The sequence below is a fragment of the Hypanus sabinus genome, chromosome 23 (genome assembly GCF_030144855.1).
Source record: "Hypanus sabinus isolate sHypSab1 chromosome 23, sHypSab1.hap1, whole genome shotgun sequence".
Lineage (NCBI taxonomy): Eukaryota > Metazoa > Chordata > Chondrichthyes > Myliobatiformes > Dasyatidae > Hypanus > Hypanus sabinus.
In genome coordinates this window covers 10,973,680-10,995,343 of record NC_082728.1, presented here as the reverse complement: position 1 = coordinate 10,995,343, position 21,664 = coordinate 10,973,680, and the positions used below count along the sequence as shown (strand labels likewise).

The window sequence follows — 21,664 nt, the reverse complement described above, 5'->3', positions numbered from 1 at the left end:
AACTCTTGCAGAGCTGCTGATACCAAGCTGTTTCGGTCTCTGCCATTCCTTTGGGATCATCAGATGTGTGGAGAGAGGAAGCTTGCTAGATGGGCAACAGCTTGCTCTCCATATTGTACTACCCTGTCTTGCATATCTAGACCGCTAGGACATAGCATCCCTAACATCCTGACTGACGGAGGCCTCATTGTGACATGCACCAAGATAAGTGAAAAGTTTCTCTTGTAGATCAAATCATTACACAGTGCTTTGAGACAGAAGGAAAAGAATAACACTGCCGAATAAAGTATAAAATCTATCAAAAAAAATGCAGAACATGTAAACGATAAGGTGAAAGAATATAATGAAGTAGATTGTGAGGCCAAGAGTCCATCTTATCATACAAAAGGTCCACTCTAGAGCCTGAAAACAATGGGATTGAAGCTGTCCCTGAGCCTGGTGAGGGGGCGCGTGGCCAAGTGGTTAAGGCGTTGGACTAGCAATCTGAAGGCCGTGAGTTTGAGCCCCAGTTGAGGCAGTGTGTTGTGTTCTTGAGCAAGGAACTTAACCACACACTGCCCCAGTTCACCCAGCTGAAAATGGGTACCAGCAAAATGCTGGGTTTAACCTCGCGATAGACTGACGTTCTATCCGGTGTCTCGCTTCACCGGAAACCGGCATAAGACCAGCCTGATGAGCCTATAAGGCTCGGGACAGACTATAACCTGAACCTGGTGGGACGTGCTTTCAGGCTTTTGTATCTTCTGCCTGATGGAAGAGGGGAGACAGAGAATGGTGGGGCCTTTGATTATACAGTACTGGCTGCGTTATCAAGGCTGCAAGAAATATGGAAAGAGTGCATAGAGGGGAGGCTATTTTCATGCTGAGCTGTATCCATAACTCCCTGCAGTTATGTGCAGAGCAATTGCCATACCAAACCGTTACGTGCCCAGACAAAATGCCTTGATGATGCATGGTTAAAAACTGGTTGAGAGGAACATGCCAAATTTCTTTAGCCTCCTGAGGATGTAGAGGCATTGGTGAGCTTTCTTGTCCAGGATAAGCTATTGGTGATGTTCACACCTAGGAACTTGAAGCTCTCAACCCTCTGAACTTCAACACTGTTGATATAAACAGGAGCATGTACCCTGTTTCCCCCCCAACTTTCTGAAGTAAATGACTTGCCCTTTTGTTTTATTGACATTGAGGGACAGGTTGTTGTCAAAGATCATAGCAGGTTTATTATCATAGTACATATATGTCACCCTGAGATTAATCTCCTTGTTGGCATACTCAATAAATCCATGGAATAATAACCATAGTAGAATCAATGAAAGACTACATCAACTTGGGCATTCAACTAGTGTATAAAAGACAACAAACTGGGTAAATTCAAAAAGAAATAATAATAGTGAATAAATAAGCAAAACATATCAAGAACATGAGATGAAGAGTCTTTGAAAGTGAGGCAGTAGGTTGTGGGAACAGTTCAATAATGAGAAAGTGAGGTTGAATGATGTTATCCCCTCTGGTTCAAGAGCCTGATAGTTGAGGGCGTAATAACTGTTCCTGAATCTGCTAGTGTGAGCTCTGAGGCGTATGTACCTTCTTCCTGATGGCAGTAGTGAGAAAGGAGCATGTCCTGGGTATTGGGTCCCCGATGATGATACTGCTTTCCTGCGACAACGCTTTGTGTAGGAAAGGCTTTACCCATGATGGACTGGGCCAGATCCACCACTTTTTGCAGGAATTTCCATTCAAGGGAATTGGCGATGCTGCCAGTCAATATATTCACTACTACACATTTATAGAAGTTTGTCACAGTTTTAGATGTCATGCTGAGTCTTCACAAACCCCAAAGGAAATAGAGGCATTGCTGTGCTTTCTTCACAATTGCATTTCCATGCTGGGCCCAGGACAGGTCCTCTGAAATGATAACACTGAGGAATTTAAAGTTGTGGACCCTCTTCACCTCTGAAACCCCAAAGAGGACTGGCTCATGGACTTCTGGTTTCCTCCTCCTGAAGTCAACAATCTGCTTCTTGGTCTTGCTGACATTGAGTAAGAGGTTGTTGTTATGGCACCTCTCAGCCGTGTCACTAGGCTCTCTATCTCCTTCCTGTACTCTGACCCATCGCTATTTGAGATGCAGCCCTGACACAGGGGCATCATCTGCAAACTTATAGGTGGAGTTGGAGCTGAATCTGGCTGCGCAGTCATGAGTGCACAAGGAGTGAGGATACAACCTTGTAGAGCACCAGTGTTTACAACAACTGTGGTGGAGATGTTGCTACCTGTCCTTACTGTTTCCGATCTGTTGGTCAGGAAGTCAAGGATCCAGCTTCGGAGGGAGGCATTGACTCCCAGGATCCAGAGTTTGATCGTGAGTTTGTATCTTTGATCTTTAATCTTTCTCTGGCCTGTTACACATCTCCCAGCTGTCTGAAAGTGGTTTACCTGCCCAATCTAGCTACATAATCCCCCAATTTTTTGATCTTGTTCATCTCAAATTTTATTTCTTACATAATTGTAAACAATGTTTTTTTTCCTTGACTCCGAGATCTTCAATTCCACCTCAAAGGACATCCATCTCTCTTCTCCATAATACCTAGTTCCACAATTAGGCTCCTATTCATCCCTCTTAACTTCTCCACAGAATCTGGTTTTGATTATTGCGCTGAAGGTGCTATGCCATTAAATGCTGCATGGTTCATTGATTTGATATGTTGGTATAGTTGCAGTTATTGTCTGTTGGCTAAATAAACGAGGAAGTAATGATTGGCTCCCTGTATATAGAGGATCAACTTTATCAAGGATCATCTTTATTCGCCATATACATTGACATGTATTATACACACGCATAAATACCAGAAAAAATAAAATGTATAAACACGTAAGATATTCTGCAGATGCTGTTAATCTTGAGCAACACACACAAGATGCTGCAGGAACTCGGCAAGTCAGGCAGCGTCCATGGAGGGGAATGAGGAGTCGACGCTTCAGGCTGAGAGCCTTCATCAGGGGGCAGAAACCAGAATGAAGTGGGGGACTTACTCTGCCGGTTCTGCGTTGAAGGTTTGCTTCGCTCACTGGCCTGAGTTTGCCGTATTGATTAGCTGCACTGATTGCCTATTGATCGGGTCGACGGCGTTTCTGTGATTGGAGGAGCGGACGGCAGCGCCTTCCCCGCCCCCAGGACGCGCGGCGGGACGTGGCCCAGCGCGCCTGCGCACACCGGCGCCCGACCAATAAAGTTGTGCTTTGAACAAGCAGGAGGGGGGTTGCGTCACTGTGATGGCGGCGAGCGGGGTGACTACAGTAACGGTGCTGGCCCCGAACGGGAGGCGGCAGCAGGTGAAGGTGGCGGCCGGCACCCCGCTGCTACAGGTGAGCGATGAGGAGAAAGCCCGGCCTCCGCCCCCCCCACTCCCTAAGCTCGAGGTCTGAGGGACCGCCTCCCTGAAGTAGGGCCCGCCAGTTGGAGCTGATTCGACTCACTCAGAGTGCCCCTCACACATGGGGGCAGCACTGTCAGTGCGGGCACTAAATCTTCCACTATTTGCACGTGTGTGAATCCCCGGCAAAAATACAATTGTATAAGCCTTTTGACTGAAAAAACCCAGACAGCTGCAGCTCAATATAACAGTGTCAGATTGATTGTCACTGACATATATTGTGAAATTTGTTGTTTTGCGACAGTAGTAAAGCCATATGATTACCATAACTTACAAAAAATTAATAATGCAAAAGAGGAATACGAGGTGGTCTTTATGGACTGTTCAGAAATCTGATGGCGGAGGTGGGAGAAGCTGTTCTTAAAACATTGAGTACCTCCTAACGTGAAGAGTGCATGTTAATATGCTGTTGAAGTCAGGATACAGATCAGATGCAAACTAATTAAATGACTCGTGTAGCTCCTCCTAACATGAAGAGGGCCTGTCGATATACAGTAAATGGGTTTTCCCACTTCTTTCTTTGGTTTGCCACTGCTTGTCAAGTATGAATAATTTGTTCAGAGATCACCACAAAACAGGACTGGTCAATGCAACAAAATGTTGCTTCTCTCACCGAGCACTCCCTGATGTGTTTTTTGAGAATTGTCAAACTAAGCATCAAATAGAACTAATCAGCCATGCAGCCCTTTGAGCCTACTTTGCTAATCAATATTTTCACCAATTTCACTTTTCCTTAAGCTGCAGATGTATTGGTGTAGAGAGGACAGATATTATGGAAATCTTTTTCTCATGGTAAAGATATCAGACAAGAGGGCATAGTTTTAAATGTGAGAATTAGTGGATCTAGATCATGAGACTATAAGATATAGGAGCAGAATTAGGCTGCCATTGAGAATGCTCTACTACTTCATTGTGGCTGATCCGTTTTCCCTCTCAGCCCCAATCTCTTGCCTTCTCCATGTATCCCCTCATGCCCTGACTAATTAAGAATCTCTCGGCCTCTGCCTTAAATGTACCCAATGACTTGGCCTCCATGGCAGGCTGTGTGGCAATGAATTCTCCACTCCCTGGCTCAAGAAATTCCTCCTCATCTCCATTCTAAAAGGATGCTCCTCTATTTTGACATTGTGTCCTGATCTCAGACTCCTCACCATAGGAAACGTCCTCTCCACATCCATTTTATTGAAGTGTTTCAACTTTAAATAGTTGGTCATCCCTCATTCCTTTGATTTGAAGTGGATCTAAAGGGTAAGTTTTAATTTTTTTTTACTCTGAGGATGACTAACATTTGGAACATGTTGCCAGAGGAACTAGCAGATTGAAATACAATTTTATTTAGGAGACATTTAGACAAGCACTTAAATAGACAAGGCATAGAAAGATGGCAAATTGGGCTTAGTGTAAATGGGTAAAAAGATTGCTGAGGATCCAAAGGGCTTGTTACTGTGGAGCTCAACCTTTTAATTAGTTCATATCTGATCTGTATCTTCACTTCAACTATCTGTTTTTATTTCTATAACTACTAGACTTTGCATACCATTTATCTCACAGTTTTGATGTTTACAGTTAATTGGATCTCAGACGTATTTTAGGGAACAGTGCTCATCTGTCTATAAGGAGTTTGTTCGTTTTCTCTGTGAGCTCATGGGTTTCCTTTGGGTGCTCCGGTTTCATCCCGCACTTCAAAGAGGTACCGGTTGGTAGGTTAATTAGTCATTGTAAATTGTCCTGTAATTAGGCTAGAATTAAATCTGGGAATTGCTAGGCAGTGTGGCTCAAGGGGCTGGAAGTGCCTGTTCAAAAGTTCATTTATTATCAAAGTATATATGCAGTGTATATATCTCTGAGACTCATCTTCTCCAAATGGCCACGAAACAGGAAACAATGGAAGTCAGTTCAAAGAGAAACAGTAAACCCACCCCCACATAAAAAAAGAGGGTCGTGATCATCAAATGAACAAGAACATTGACCCCCCCCAATCTCCTTCCCCACACAAAAAAAACTTAAAATGCGACAAAACGTCGAACCCCTTCCCTGTGCGAAAATTAAATAAGAAAGAATGAGTGAAAATACAGAATATATAAGACATAAGAAGTCCACTGTCCATAGTCCAAATCCATAAATGCAGAACATTGGTAACATCATCAGAAGAGAATGGCACCTGTGCTGTACCTCAATGAATAAATAAAGTTATCTGTTGTGAGGAAATGCTTTCTGACTTTGACATTACATAACATCTTTTTTAGAACTTGTTCTACCTGAGTGTAGTTTTTCTGTGTACACCTTATCAAGATTTAAACTTTTCAGTTAGATGACCTCTTTATTTTCTATAATGAAAGATGTGTGCATAAAGTGTGGACTGAATCTGAAATCTACATCACTTGGTTCAGGAGAGGTGAGAGCACTACTGTTGTTTGAAGCTGAGATATTTAAGAATTTATTTATTATTAATACTGCTGTGCCCTATCTTGCAGTTTGTCCAATTATAATTAATTCTATCTGTTGGATTGAATGCTCCAAAAAGATCAACATTTCAAATGTGTTCTCAAGTCTACCACTGCAGTTGGAGATTGACAGATTTTTATTCTCTTTTGGCTCTGATCTAGTTGTCAAAACTGAAAGAGCAACTTGTATTTATGCAATTTGTTTCATACTTCTGAACTGTTGTCATTGTATGGCATCTGGTGCTGTGGAAGAAAATGAGGACGAGAAATTAAGTAACTTCATCTACCAGTTTGTAGTTGCATGTCCTGGACAAAAATTCTTAGATGTTAGACCAACCAGTACAAACTCATGCTTGACTGAAACGGGAAATGTTCACAGTCTGAAGATCGGCACAGTAGCATAGTGGTTTGCGGTATCACTTTACTCCACCAGCTGTACAATTGGGGTTCAATTTCCTCCCCTGTCTGTTTGAAAAAATGTCTCTCTGCAACCTTGTGGGTTTCTTCTGGGTATGCCAGTTTCTTCCCGCAGTCCAGAGGCATTACAGTTATGGTTAGTAGGTTGTGGCCGTGCTATGTTGCTACTGGAAGCCTCGGGGCATTTGTGGCTGCATGGCACAATCCTCGCTGATTTGATTTGATGCAAACAGTGGATTTCACTGTAGATTTCGATGCGTACTTGGCAAAGCTAATCTTTACCTTTTTTGCTAAGTGTATTGGACCTGATATTAGTCATAGAGTTGCTCAGCGCAGCACCAGGCCCTTTGGCCTATCTGGTCCATACTGACCAAAATTCCCTACTTTGCCAGCATTTGACTCCTATCTCTTTAAACCCTTCCTACCAGGTACCTGTCCAAGTGTCTTAAAACACTGCTTATTCATTAATTTATTGAGATACAGCGCGGAATAGGCCCTTCCGGCTTTCAAGTCACACTGCCCAGCAAACCCCACCCCCCCTCCAATTTAATCCTGGCCTAATCATGAGACAATTTTCAATGACCAATTAACCTACCAACCAGTATGTCTGACTTTGGACTGTGGGAGGAAACTGGAGCACCTGAAGGAAACCCACACGGTCACAGGGAGAACTTTAAAAACTCCTTAGAGATAGCAAGTACAATTGAACCTGGGTCACCTGTACTGTGAAGAGTTGTGCTCACCACGATGTTACTGTGCTGTTGATGTGCTTTGCCTCAACCATTTCCTCTGGCAATTTATTCTACATAAGGACCACCCTCTCATTGATAAAGTTGCCCCTCGAGTTCCTATTAATCTGATTTTTTTTGCACTTTTTATTTATGTCTGTATATATATTGTATATGTGTGTGTGTAATATACAGATAGTAATTTATAGTATACACTGTACTGCTGCCCCAAAAAAATAAATTTCAGGACGTATGTTAATGATAATAAACCTCGTTCTAATTCTGCTTTCTCAGCTGAAAACAATGTCGTCCAGTTCTTAATTTCCATCTCTGGACAAAAAGTTGTCAACTACCCTATCTATGTGCCTCCATAATTTTATACACTTCTGTGATATAACCTCAGTGTACTATGCTTCAATTAATGAAGTCCCAGCCTGTACAAACTCACTGCATAACTCAGACCCGGCAGTATCCACATAAATCTGCTTTTCACTCTTTCCAGCTGAGTGAAATATTCCTCCAGCAGACTGACCAAGGTGACCATTTTGTCAGTTACTTTGATGAGGCTGAAACAAGTGTTGCTGAAGGACTGCTTTACATTGTTTCAGTAAATAAGCAATGATTCCACAATAAACACAAGCAGTTCTGCAAATGCTGGGAATCTTGAGCTATGCACATTTATTATTTCCACTTATGCTGCTGTTGCAGTGTAAGGTATCTTAAAGCAGTTTTAAGTACTTCTCTAATTTTGTAGGGGTGGAATTCCCCTCACAAAATAGGATGATGCAGACTTCACAAATGAAAGGCAAGAAAAAGCAATTAAAATACACAAGTAGAAATCTTTGAGTGAATATGTAAAAATATTGGATGATGCACTGTTTAAATCATTATAGTTGTTGTATCTGTTATATCTGGCCTAGCGTGACAAAGATGCATGGATTTATTTATGTTGTCCTGAGGGGGTAATTTGGCTAAGTTCAAACAAGGTTGGATACATAACTGCTCTTGTAGACTAATGGGGTATCAGGGGAGGGGCACGGGTAGCACCTCTGGCGAAGGGGCTTTTTGTGTTCATTCTAGTGCAGCTCACATACCTTTGGTCCCCACCAGACTCTCAGTTCTCACCTGTGGCCCTAAGTAGCTGTGTACATGTGACAGTGGCCACACCTGGTACACTGCTTCAACAGGCGGGCTATACCAGGTAAGGTCTGGTTCCTCAGTGAGACAGGGATGTGCCTGTCTTGTCATGTGAAATTGGTTCTGGCAGATTGGGTGGAAGAGATCAACAGTGAGATCCAACAGGCAAGAAGATAGTTCTGCAAAGCTCCATGGAGAGCGAAGGGCAAGACAAGGCACAGACGAAGTCACGTCATCCACTGTAACCAAGGAAGATTCCAGTTGTGAAAACTGCTCATACCGCTGGACCTGGACTTCCAAGGTCGAGTGTGTGGAACTGCCACAGTGCAACAGCTTTTCCACTTTAAAAACTCTCCTGCTCTGGTTTCTTCGTGTAATTCACATCATCTAGAACAGGGGTTCCCAATCTGGGGTCCCCGTGGTTAATGGTACGGGTCCATGGCATAAAAAGGGTTGGGAACTGCACAAATTTGTCATTGTAAGACACGATGGACAATCAACACATATTCTAATTTTCATTCATTATATAAATCTGATTCCTTAGACAAAATCAATGTCTAAATGAGAATTATTCAACATAGCAGTTGATGTGATTTCTTAATAGCCAGGTGATTTATTTCTCCAAAGTTCAGTGTAATGTTTGTCATTTTGTTTTTGTGTTTTAGGTTTTAGAAGAGGTGTGTAGAAAGCAAAATTTGGATCCTGAAGAATATACCCTCAAGTAAGAATCTTTTCTTAAAAATAGTCTGTTTTTGTCTTAAGTCTTTCATTTCTTTGTGGAGGTGCACTGATCTTTTATATTTCTAGGAAGCTATAATTTGTTTTATAATATTTGGAGTCAGACATACTTAAACTCGAGGTTCCCAGAGTCCCTAAGTCCAGGTCAATCTTGTTCAAAGTTCAAAAAGATTCGAAAGTTCATTTATTATCCATGTATCCAAGTATGTATCCATGCACAACTCTGAGGTTTGTCTTCTCCAGCTAGCTATGAAATAAAAAAAAATCAACTCCGCTGCATAAACCCCACTCCCCCCCACACAAAACGGAACAAGAACATTGACCCCAAATCTTCCCTCCACCCAGCACAAAATGGAACAAGAACATAGATCCCTAAACACCCCCTTTCCATACAAAAAAAATTAACAGAACACAAGCGGAACAGCAACCCCCAAGCCCCCTCCCCTCGCACAACTAAATGGAAAAGGAATGAGCGAATAACACAATATAAAAAACGTAAATGTGAAAAGATCTGCAGTACATAAATGCAAAAATCCAAACCATTAACATAAGTGTGTAAATGAATTAACTTACGGAACAAGCATATTTAATCCTTTAGTATAAATTATGTTTTCACATGAAATCATTTATTTTTGGGCTGTCAGAAGTTTCATGTTTTACAGAACTACATCTGTTTCACTGTCATACTTTGGAATTGCTGGGAGCTATGCTACATAACTTCTGCAAACCCAATATTAAACATTGTTCATCTGTGTGTCCACACTTCACATTTGGTAGCAGATGTGAAGCAACCTTTTAATAATCTACAGCACTGATTACCACAGTCAAATAATGTATTTCAATGAGCTCCATGCAACGTAATTTCTTTATTAGTACTTGAAATTCCTGAGCATGTGAGATACTCAACTATTGCTGATCAAAAGCAGTTTAATTCTCCCTCATTTGAGGTCTTTATTACTTGACGATTAGATCATTTGGTCTTAGAGACTCTGATTAGGTTAAGCACAGAATTCGCGTTGTACCAGAATAATTTGTTTTATTTGGAACACTGTTGTTTTTAAATGTTATTATCCCACATAAATGCTCCCAAGATCAACAGTATCTGTTCAATAAATCAAAGTTTAAAGTAAATTTTATTATCAAAGTACATATGTCACAATAAACAGCCCTGAGTCCATTTTCCTGCAGACAAACTCAGCAAATCTATAGAATAGTAACTATAATAGGATCAATGAAAGATCAACCAGAGTGCAGAATACAACAAGGCAATTAGAAATAAGTAATGAGAACATGAAATAACAAGATAAAGAGTCCTTAAAGTGAGATCATTGGTTGTGGGAAGATCTCATGGATGGGCAAGTAAGTGTAGTTATCCTTTTTTGTTCAAAAGCTTGATGGTTGAGGGATAGTAACTCTTCCTGAACCCATTTTGCAGTTTGAATTCTGTGCTTTCCTGATTCTGAGGTGTTAACTCTTCAGTTATCCTTTTAGTGTTCTTCACCACATTTCCATAATGAAGTACAGGTGATATAGACACTTAGGTTGTTATAAATATAAAAAAAAAACTGCACATGCGGGAATCTGAAATAAAAACACACAATCCTGCATAACAACATCTGAATGTGAGAGAAATGTTGTCATCATTATTTTGTCATGTCATGTGATGTGGGCGATTATGGTCTCAACCATGATTGTTCTTGACAAGTTTTTCTACAGAAGAGGTTTGCCATTGCCTTCTTCTGGGCAGTGTCTTTACAAGATGGGTGACTCCAGCCATTATCAAAACTCTTCAGAGATTGTCTGGCTGGTGTCAGTGGTTGCATAACCAGGACTTGTGACATGCACCAGCTGCTCATCGGGCCATCCACCACCTTAAGCAAGTGCTGCACCTTGCCCAAGGGTGACCTGTAGGCTGACAGAGGGAAGAAGCCCCTTACACCTCCTTTAGTAGAGATGTACCTCCAGAGAGAGAGAGTGAATGAGTGATTTTGATTATTACTTTGGGTAGTGTGAATGTTGAATGGGCTGCCAGTGGGAGTGGTGGATGTGAGTTTGATTACAACATTTAAGAGAAATTTGGATAAGTATGAGATGAAGGGGAATTTATTTTACCAGAAGGTGGAGAATCAGTGGATGGCCATGGAGGTCAAGTCACTGGTTATATTTAAAGTGGAGGTTGATAGGTCCTTGGTTAGAAAGGGCATCAAAGGTTACGTGGAGAAGGCAGGAGAATGAGAGGGGTAATAAATCAGCCATAATGGAATGGTGGAGCAGGCTCAATGGGTCAAATGGCCTAATTCTGATGCTTTGTAATATGGCCTTGTACAAATGGGAGGGTTATGGAGGACTATGGTCCAGGTACCGGTCAATGGGACTGCGCAAAGTAATAGTTTGGCATGGATTAAGTGGACCGAAGGCCCTGTTTCTGTACTGTAATGTTCTATGACTCTGACTGTAATGACTAACTTGGAGATTCATCATTGACTTAGCATAATAGTCTAATTCTAATTCTAAGCTAGTGGTCACCAACCTTTTTAAGCCCAAGATCCCCTACCTCCACCTTAGTGAAAGGCAAGATCAACCTGCTAAATCGTTTAGAGAAAGCAGCTCAGATTGTACTATCAATTTGAGGCCCTTTATTTGGGCTAATTGTATTTTAGTTACATAAAATGCTTTTGTCAAACTTTCAAATTAATTTAACCAAGAAAGCACTGTTACTAGCAAATCAAAACAGGCCATAGTGGCATCAGGCTCATCCAATAATGCCTTGAATAAGCGGTGCTGAAGCACTTTTGCTCGAATCAAGTTTATTAGTTTGACCACCAATGTCATTACATGAGAAAAGTCCACGACCTTCCCAGCCAAGGCCTGCTGATGAATCACACAGTGATAATCCAGGAAGTTGGGAAAATCAGGGTCATTATGGCACAGTGCTATAAAAACCAATGCGCACACCACGCATTGCTGGGGTCCCATCTGTAGTAGTTGCCACCAGTTTATGAATGGGGATGTCATTTTCACGGACATTTTATTTAAACTCATTGTAAGTATCCTCACCTCTTGTTCTCTCCTTTAAGTGCAAAAGAGTGAGGGAGTCCTTTTTTGTAAAATCCTGGAAAGCCATTCTGACAAATACAACAAGCTAAGCTCTTTGCATTACATCCAGGGATTCATCAAACTGTTGTGAAAAATATTCACAGAGTGACAGGTCCTTTAACACTTGTTGATCCATGGCCTCTGAGCAGCATGTTTGCTTGTCCATCAACCCAGATTTCAGCTCCTCAACTTTCCTGGTACTGGTAAACTTACTGAGACACTAGTTTTTGTTTCAGGGGTACGCAAGCTAATGACACCACTATTTTTGTTCCCTATTTCTTGTACATTTGGGGAATGTTGGAATTTACAGGGAAGAAGTGTTGTAATGGGAGCATTATAAAGAAAAGTTAATACCAATTAGGATCATGGTAATATAGTAATACTCCTGCTACGGAAACTGTTTGTAAAGAAAGATTGTTTCCGGGGTTGCGGGGTTTTCCTTCCGGTCTTTTCTGCCCAGTGCGCATTAGTGAAAACTTCTGTATAAGAATTATTGTTTTACTGTCCTAGATAAAGTTCCTTTTGGGCATGAAATTGTGAAGTGGTCCTCTTTCGAAGAAAAAGTTACTACATATTTGCATCAAAAGGTTTATCAGGCACAATGTATTTGTGTATTTAATTTTCAGTTTTTTTCAGGATCTACTGGGAAAGTCTCAAAGGTCGACCGGTCATTTACGATCAACTAGTTAGCGACCACTATTCTAAACCTTCTCATTCCTACTCATTTCTCTCCCCGCCCCCCCCCCCCCACCACTTCTTCATTCATGATCTGTGCTCAGGTTGACCTGTCTCAACCTTCATGTTGTCAGCAAGCCTCCTGGCAAGGGCAATGCTTCTCTTGTATGGTAAATTAATCTCCTACAGGAGTTCATCAGCTGTCTGACATCTTCTCATATTTGCCTCTGGACCATGACCCTTTCACTGAGCATCGGGAGTTTGTCTCCCAGTTATTCACATTCCTTCACGATCTCCTGTGATGTCATTTGCCATCCTCTTCAAGTGCACTTGTTCCCTGAGCTGCACAAGCAGGTCAATCGTAGATCCATTGTTGAAATTTGCCTCGTTCCCTAGATCTGAGGCAAAGTTATCACCCTGAACCATTATCTCTATTTTCTCCCCATACCCCTATTGTGCTGAATAAATTCTGTTTTTATTTGTCCAGTAGCATCTAAGTTTTCACCATCTGAACTTGGGATAAAATCGTTGCATATATGCTGTTGTGATGATCTTCCTCTTAATTATTTTTGTTAAAATGGTTTATTTTAGTTCAGGTTTACAGAAAAAATGATGAAAGTAAAAATTTCTTTGGTTTTGCAGGTATTCTGGTTTAATGAAATTCTTGCAAATTGACATGATTCACTGATAGATTAATGAAATAAAGTCTTTGTCTTTGTGAATGAAAGCCATGCCAAGCACGTTGTATACGTGGACTAGACTCTGCAAGCAGAGGCCGCAGCAGTGTTTTTCAACCCCTGTCACTGCCTCGCAATAATGCTGCATGCAATACAAATATGTTTCTCCTCTTCGTGAGATCATTTTTCTGCCCCTCTTGGAAATCCTTTACATAAATGTATTTATGTATTTGAGATAAAGCTATTTGGAATTGTACAGACATTAGAATGGTATGTTTTTCCCACTTCTCCATATGATTGAAATTTAAAACTGATCAGTGTAATATATCCTTCAAACATTAGATGGATTCCTTGATATTAAGGTTTTTCCATATTTAAAAGATCCAAGTAAATTTTGAGGGCTGTGGATTGTTTAAGGATAACTATTACATTCCCTGTGGTGTGAGTTGAGCAATTAATCTCCTAAATTATGTGGGGCTTGGAGTCATTGAGAGTTATTTATTGAAAAGTGTCTGAAGTTGAATTTTGTGTTAAAGCAGAAAATGAGGGAAATACTGAGCGCATCCTTTTGTGGAGAGTCATCTGATGAAAGCTCATTGATATGAAATGTTAACTCGGTTTCACATGACCTGTTTCCTGATTGCATTTTCACCATATTTTGCTTTTGGAGGACCTTGATTATTTGTTGTTCGATTGTAGGTTCCAGAGAACACTTTTGGATTTATCACAGCAGTGGAGGTTTGCTAATGTACCTAACAATGCTAAGTTGGAGATGGTTACAGCTACACGTCAACGTGTTGGTGGAGCAGAGAGCAAGGTAGGGTTGCTAATTTTGGATACCGAATTGAACAACAAAATTCATGCTCTGACCTTCAGTAGTGACAGTTTTAATTGAAAATGTAGTCAGGTTATTTTTGTTTCTTGAAAGTCAGTAAAAGCTACAGATGCTGGAAATACTAAATAAAAACAGAAGATTGTGGATGTTCCCAAATATCACAGGAGGTATCTGTGGCGAGTGAAATGTCATTAATGTTTTTCCTAATAACCTTTTAGAGCCTTTCTGATCACAAGTTATTGATCCAAAACAACGACTCTGCCTCTTTCTTCACAGATGCTGCCTGACCTACGGATTATTTTGACCATTTTCTGTTTTTATGTTTTGTTTCTGTTAGCTTTTGAAATATTTGCTATTGCTGCATTGCGTTTTGGCCTTTGGCATGACTTGCTCAATTTTTAAAATGTTATCCTTGCATTAAATGGATAATTTTATAAGCTACTTCAGTGAAGTAGTAATGTTCTGTTTAAGATGTTGATGCCAAGGAGAACAGCAAGTTATTTGATATAGCATTCTTTGATAGTAAGTAAGCTGTACCACTGTCTTGATAATTGTCTTAATACTAGCTTCACTAAGCTCTGGTGTGATGCCCTCTTTTTTATATATTCTTGGTCATCTCATGTTGGTACTGCAAAATCACTTAATTGACATTAAAATTTATTAGCAACAGACTAAAGACAGAGCAATGCACACAAAAAGTTCAGATAGCATCTATGGAAATTAATAAACAGTCAATATTTTGAGCCAAGACCCTTTAGGATTGAAAAAGAAGGGGAAGATGCCAAAATAAAAAGGTGGGGGGGTGGAGAAGGAGGATAGCTAGAAGGTGAAGCCAGATGGCTAGAAAAGGTCAAAGGCTAGAGAGGAAGGAATCTGATAGGAGAGGAGAGTGGGCCATGGGAGAAAAGGAAGTGTGGGGGGGGTGGGGTGGAACCCAGGAGAAGTGATACAGGTGAGAAGAAATAAGAGTTGGGAATGAAGAATAGAAGAGGGAAAGGAGAGGTTTTTTTCATACCAGAAGGAGAAAGCAATATTCATGCCATCAGGTTGGAGGTTATCTAGATGAAATATTTGGTGTTGGTACAAGAGGAGGCCATGGACTGACATGTCAGAAGTGGAATGGGAATTGGAATTTAAAAGTTTGGCCACCGCTTTTGGTGGATGGAGCGGAGGTGTTTGATGAGGCAGTTCCCCCAGGACTATAAACAATATTGGTACTATATCCTTATAGAATTGGAAATTGAGCCTGGAAGGTAAGATCTGTGAAAGATTTTTTAAAAAGACAGTCAGAATCTTATGCATGAATATTATTCATTATATTTTGCTCATGGTAAGATACATTTCAGAAGCTATAGTTTTTCTACAGTTGCATTATTTTTCTGCGTATTTGTACTTTTATAGTAAATGTCAGAACAATTTTTTGACTTGCAGGCAAGGCATGCTATTTGCTGAACAAACCATGGTAATGTTTTCAGAAACATTTAAATCTATTTAAGAAGTGTCAGTGTTGCCTTGATGAAGGAATTAGTGTTTCAGATATTGATATCTTGAATGTTACTTTTTTCTGATTTTTCATTAGCTGGTTAGACAGTAGGAGTCAATTTCACTTGTAAGCTCTACATGAGCTTAGCTTTTGTATTGTGTCTGATGAATTCAGTTACATTCTCTTCCATAGATGCTGCATGACCTGCTGAGTTCCTCTAGCAGTTTGTGTGTGCCATTAAGCTGCAGAGCTTTATTGGGATGGGGGGAGGCAGTAGTAACTATGCTAGTTCTCAACCAAGAGGAACAGAACTATTTAAACCATCAAACCAGTTCTATTAACTTTAGTTTTATATCTCTTGATACTCCAAATTAATAAAGATCTTCTCAGTGTGATTAAGTTTTAATTGATGCAGAGTTGATAGCTTTTAGGATAGAGAGAGCTCCAGATTTCCATTACATTTCATGTAGAAATTAATGGGCTTCCTGATTTTGCTACTAACTTGTAGGTTATCCTATTATGATTGTGCATTGGGTATTTCCGGCTTGGATGCTATTAATTCCTCTTATCATTTTAAGAGATTGCAGCACCTTTGGGACAAGAAGATTTTCATCCTTTTTTAAATATATGGTGATTAAGTAGTAATTGAAGCCTGATGCAGTTTGACCACAAAGCACCTATGAACCTTGAGTGCATTTGATGAGTTCCTGCCCCACAGACTTAGAGCAGTGAATAACTGTAAACTGTAAAACAGGTTTTCAACACTGTTTTGCACTGTATATGAATCATTTTACACATATTCTTTAATAATTCAGACAATTGCAGTTTTTAGTTTGAATTAATGATTATTGTTGCATTTCAATTGAGGAGGTTTAAAAGATGGAATATCTATCTGTGGCTGCTAAGAAGTCAACTTGCAGAGAAGCCTGTGAACACAGTGGGCTATTAAATGGCCTGAAGTTTGCTCGCTGGATATGTTGAAAGCAGGTGGCGTACAAATATAGTTTCCCAGTTCAGGAACTTGTTTGTGAGATTGAGCGGTTCAAAGGGACAATAGAGAAGTTTGTAAAGAATGAAGTTTCATTGCCATGGAAGGATTAGGGAGAAATGCTGGGGATTTAACTTTTCACAGTTCTTCTTGAACAGTGAAAATAACCGCAGAAATAGAGGAAAGGAAAATTGTGGTTGCTCCCACATCAATGCTGGTGTAGAGATGCTGGATGTTGGACATGCTCCAAAGCCAGATGAATTCCACAACTGAAGTGCATTACTTGATGACACATCTCTGTGTGAACCTTTGTTTCATGTACGGAACGAAAAAAGATGATTGTATCCAATGACTGGAATCTGATAGGGCTGTTCTGTTGTGTCATATTCCATTCTTGGAAGCTGTGTTTCCAAGCAAAACTAATTTTTGGCCAAAAGCACTTTGTTGAAAATGGGACACTTAACCGTACTAATTTCAAAGAGTTCAATAAATATTGCTTGCAAAAATAAAGAGGAGCTTGGTACCAATTACTAACAAAGTTCAAAGTAAATTTATTATCAAAGTACGTATACTTCATCATACACTACCCTGATATTCATTTTCTTCAGGGTATTTACAGTAGATACAATAGAATCAATGAAAAATACTCATAAATGCTAACAAACAACCAATGTGCAAAATAAGACAAACTGTACGAATACAAAAGATAAATAAATGTTGAGAGCATGTGTTGTAGAGTCCCCAAAGTGAGTCTACAGGTTGTGGAATCAGTTCAGAGTTGAGGTGAGTGATGTCATCCACTTTTGTTCAGAAGCCTAATGGTTGTAGGGTAATAACTGTTTCTTGAATCTGGCTGGTGGTATGGGACCTAAGGCTCCTGTACCTCCAGCCTGATAGTCTTAGTGAGAAGAGAGCATGGCCAGGATGGTGGGGTTCCTTGATGATGGATGCTGCTTTCTTGTGGCAGCATCCTTAGGGAGGATTTTTGCTGTAATAGACTGGGCTATGTCCACTACAAGATAACAGATGTGATCCACTTTTACTAGCGTCACATTGATGTATATTATGTATGTGTTTTATTCAATATATTAAGCCCAATTCAATGTAGTCATGAAGAATATCACTGTGTCTTGCAGTTAATAATCCTGTGTTGCAGAGATTTATCAGTTGTTGGGTTTTTATTAGAGGGTAGCTCTTACTAATTTTCATTTCTTGATGCACATTGGTATTTCTAGCTTGAGAACTTGGGTCATAACTGAGTTTGAAAAATTACCATCAACTATAATAAATGCCGAGATATGTTCAGCAGCATGCTTTTGGAAGGAGCTTTGTAAGAAGTTATTACTAAACAATGCTGATAACTTCTCAATAAATTTGAAAAAGCCAGTAATGACAAATCAATTAAAATAGTTTTTCTTAAAAAAATATGGAACATAATGATTGAATTGATATATGGTTGAAGTGCTGCTCCAATGCTGGTTGTGTTCTCCTTGCTTGTTCAGCATTAAGGACAAAAAATCTGACGCAAAATGTTGATGTTATGGGTACCTTCTGAAGAGGTTCTGTAAGAAAGTGGCCATCACAATCACCAGTTCTCTGGGGATTCTCTTTTTTCTGAACTGTCCCACCATATTTGGGACATAGTGTATCCTTAAACATATTCAGTCCTGGATTGCTGAACAGAATCCTAACAGCTTTGTTACAGGGACTTGGAGGAGGACAATGAATATCTTAGACCTAGTCATCAGCTTGTTTCCAGTTATGACCCAGTCCTTTAATCAGCTTTTGTTTGGGTTTGGCACTTTTTCCTCCCAACTTTGCTGTAGGCTTGGGCCTTTAAGCTACAGCCTTTTAAGAGAAAGCTGTCCAGGTTCACTCTCCAGGTTCTTTCTTAGTGGCCGTGAGCCTCTGCAGTTTCAATGTTTAGTGAGTCCTTAACCTGAATTCCTCTGCTGCCCAGAATTGTCATCCCTTGGTTGAAAATGGCAGCTGGCTGATTATTGAGAAGAATGATTTTATTATTATGCAAAGAAAAACTTTATCTCACTAATATATGTGTCAATGATCAGGAACTAAGTAAATAATATTTTTAGAGTGCTTTTTTAAAATCTCTCCTGTTCCATCAATCCATTTGTTGAGTGTAAGCTACTAAAAATGGAGGACGCCCATATATTCCTGCAAAATGAGAGAAAAGGGATTCAGTTTCTGATTAGTTTATCACACATAAATTGAAACACAGTGAAATGTATTGTTTGTGTTGACAACCAATACACCCAAAGGTGGGCTAAGTGCAAGTGCTATATCCAATCTGGCGTCAACATAGCACGCCCACCATGTTCTGCAGAACAACACAACACAACGAAGCAGAACATTAAGTGCATTTATTATCAAAGTATATAGTATATATTATGTACAACCTTGAGATTTGTCTCCTTACAGGCAGCCAGAAAACAAAGAAACCCAATGGAACCCTTTAAAAAAAGCACTAAACACCCAACGTGCAGGGTAAAAAAAACCAAATTGTGCAGACAGTAAAGCTAACCAAATAACATTCAGAATTGAAGTTCACGAAAGTGAGTCCACAGCCATGATGCCAGTCACAGCCAATCCAAGAACCAGTTAGTTGCAGGCCACAGCCTCCTTTCAGTGCAGAGACATGTAAATCTCACTGACCAATGAGCTGAACACCAGCCGGTCCCTTACCGCTTTGATACACTCTCGTGCCTGGAACCGCTGCCTTGATTTAGCTCATACCCTACCTTTTGAATTCAGCCTGGCACTTGTCGGTCAAACATTGGCTTGTTCCTCACTCTTGGGCCCAGTCCTGCCAACTTCACTTACTCGCATCCATTCTGTCACTTTGAATCACCTTCAAGTCCACTCCAGCGGCCAACCGTTCCCTGCTCTCGGGCCCGCGTCCCACCGCCTCGATTCAGCCTGCACATGCCATGCTGCAACTGTCCTGCACCTTCAAGATCTCAACTCACACCTCAAAAATGCCAGGTCATACAGACAGCTCAGCTCCAAAAAGAAATTATAGGCTATTGATTGCAGTGATCGTTTTTGAGAAAAGATGTGAGTAATGAATAGTTGTGTTTGCTGCCAGCAAGTCGTCGCTGTACTTCACCAGCACCATCTTGAACTGGAACAACAAAACAGGCCTTGTTCCTCCCACCCACCCATGCACATACACAGTCCTCTAACCCCAGGCCAGGCTGCCTTCAGCCTCCACTGGATTTGTAAACACTGCATTTTGACTTATTAAGGGAACTAAATACATTCATCAACCTGAAAAAGGAAAAATTGAAATTGTGTGCAGTAAAATATTTGATCAGTAGCAGTGACCAGCACTCTAATTTACATGAGCTGTTGCTTCCTGCAGGTTTGACCTGCAATTGTGTTCAAAAACAATCATAGCAGAGAACTTGGAACCTTAGCTGGTGTTCCAGAATTTGTTATGCAACCAATCCAATTTTTCAACTATGACACCATTTCCTTGAGTTGCCAGTCTAAATGGGCTGATGACTTGCAAGCAGTACAGACCATTAACATTGTTCTCTGGCATGATGCTCTGTGCTAGATGTGGCTTATGAAACCTGGTTTTGGCCTGTTCTCTGGATATTAAAAGGTAGCGGCTCCAACCTGAAAATTATTCATATCTGCAGCCAGGAGTGACTAAAGAACTTGCTAGCAGAGTTCAAAGAATTGTAGTCTCGTCCAGCAGTTCTTGGAAAGTGGAATCTGTAATCAACCACATTTGCTGATTTGATGCCAGGTAAAATTTGATAGCTGGCTCAGGATTTTGCAGTCAGCAGTGGAAAAGCAGCATTCTCTCTTGACCTCAAACAATGATGACCATAAAGATCTAGCAATCTCTGTGGCAAACATTTTTTTAATGATGCCTGATGCTGTCAGTCATTAGGTGTAAAGAATAAAAGATGTCTGACATCAGTGATTGTTATCAAACTGGCTTGGCATGTTGAAGGGTCCTTACAGGCTACAAAGGGGAAAGTTAAAGTTTTTAAACTGAAACTTTTAACATTTTACAGAGCAGAAGATAATAATCAGAGCATAGAGCAAGGGAACCAAATATTTTGGTGGATTCTGGTTAATTGAGACACATCAGGACCAGTACATTTTGACCCAATACAGCTGCTACCCTTATTAGTTAACTTTTCATGGAAGTAGTTAAAAAGACAAACTACTGTTTAATTCAGTAACAAGTTACGTAGTTAAATGAAATACAGAACAAAATAGAACACTATCAATACTTACTACAGTACTATAAAACTGTATTATTTCTGAAAAGATATCAACGGTGGAATTCCTGCAGTGTACACAATGAACCAGATCAGTGTAGAAACCTTTTGCAGATAATGGACTGCCTTCATACAATTTTATTGACGATCGCATCTTCCAAATCTTCCTTTTTATTGTAACATTCAAAATGATTGGTGATAGTTACCTTAATTCTTCAAAGTTCCTAACTTGTTGAAGTAGTGAAATAATTTCATTTTCAAACCTGGCCATTTCTGACATCTCCACGATTGAATGCTTGAAACTGCAGTGAGTCAAGCAGTTTGGAGTTGTCTTACTGCTTATTTTGTAACCAACTATCAGTGACAAATTGACCATTGTTTTGAACACAAACACTCTCAACTGCTGCTATTTAAAAACTGTTTTGCATTAACACAGCGTAGCCACAGACATGCACATGGCTGACTCTAGTTAAAACCTGTTCAGCAAGTCTCCCGCCCCAGTTAAGCGACACAGTGTCCCAAATAAATGAAGCAAATCCAGGCAATTTTCTCGATTTGATTTTGTTCTTTAAGAGTTGTTCCAAATAAGTGGCTGTCCCAATTAACTGGAATCCATTGTATTTTTAAATAATGGGGAGGAAATTGTAATCTGCATATATAAAATTAGAGCCAGAGTTTAATATGTAATTACAGTTTAGAATTTCATTTAAAAAGATGATAATGAGAAAATCCTTCAGGGTTTTCCAGAACTAA

At 40.1% G+C, this 21,664-nt stretch overlaps 1 protein-coding gene across 2 annotated transcripts in view; it reads left to right on the top strand.

The window, feature by feature from the left end:
* The first annotated feature begins 3,219 nt into the window (after positions 1-3,219).
* Positions 3,220-21,664, top strand: part of aspscr1 (ASPSCR1 tether for SLC2A4, UBX domain containing) — a 296,886-nt gene continuing 278,441 nt past the window's right edge. For both annotated transcript variants that reach the window (XM_059948372.1, XM_059948373.1), the window contains exons 1-3: positions 3,220-3,366; positions 8,826-8,881; positions 14,046-14,163. In XM_059948372.1, the coding sequence (XP_059804355.1) occupies positions 3,274-3,366; positions 8,826-8,881; positions 14,046-14,163 (267 nt within the window). In that variant the 5' untranslated portion in view covers positions 3,220-3,273. The remainder of the gene's footprint in view (positions 3,367-8,825; positions 8,882-14,045; positions 14,164-21,664) is intronic.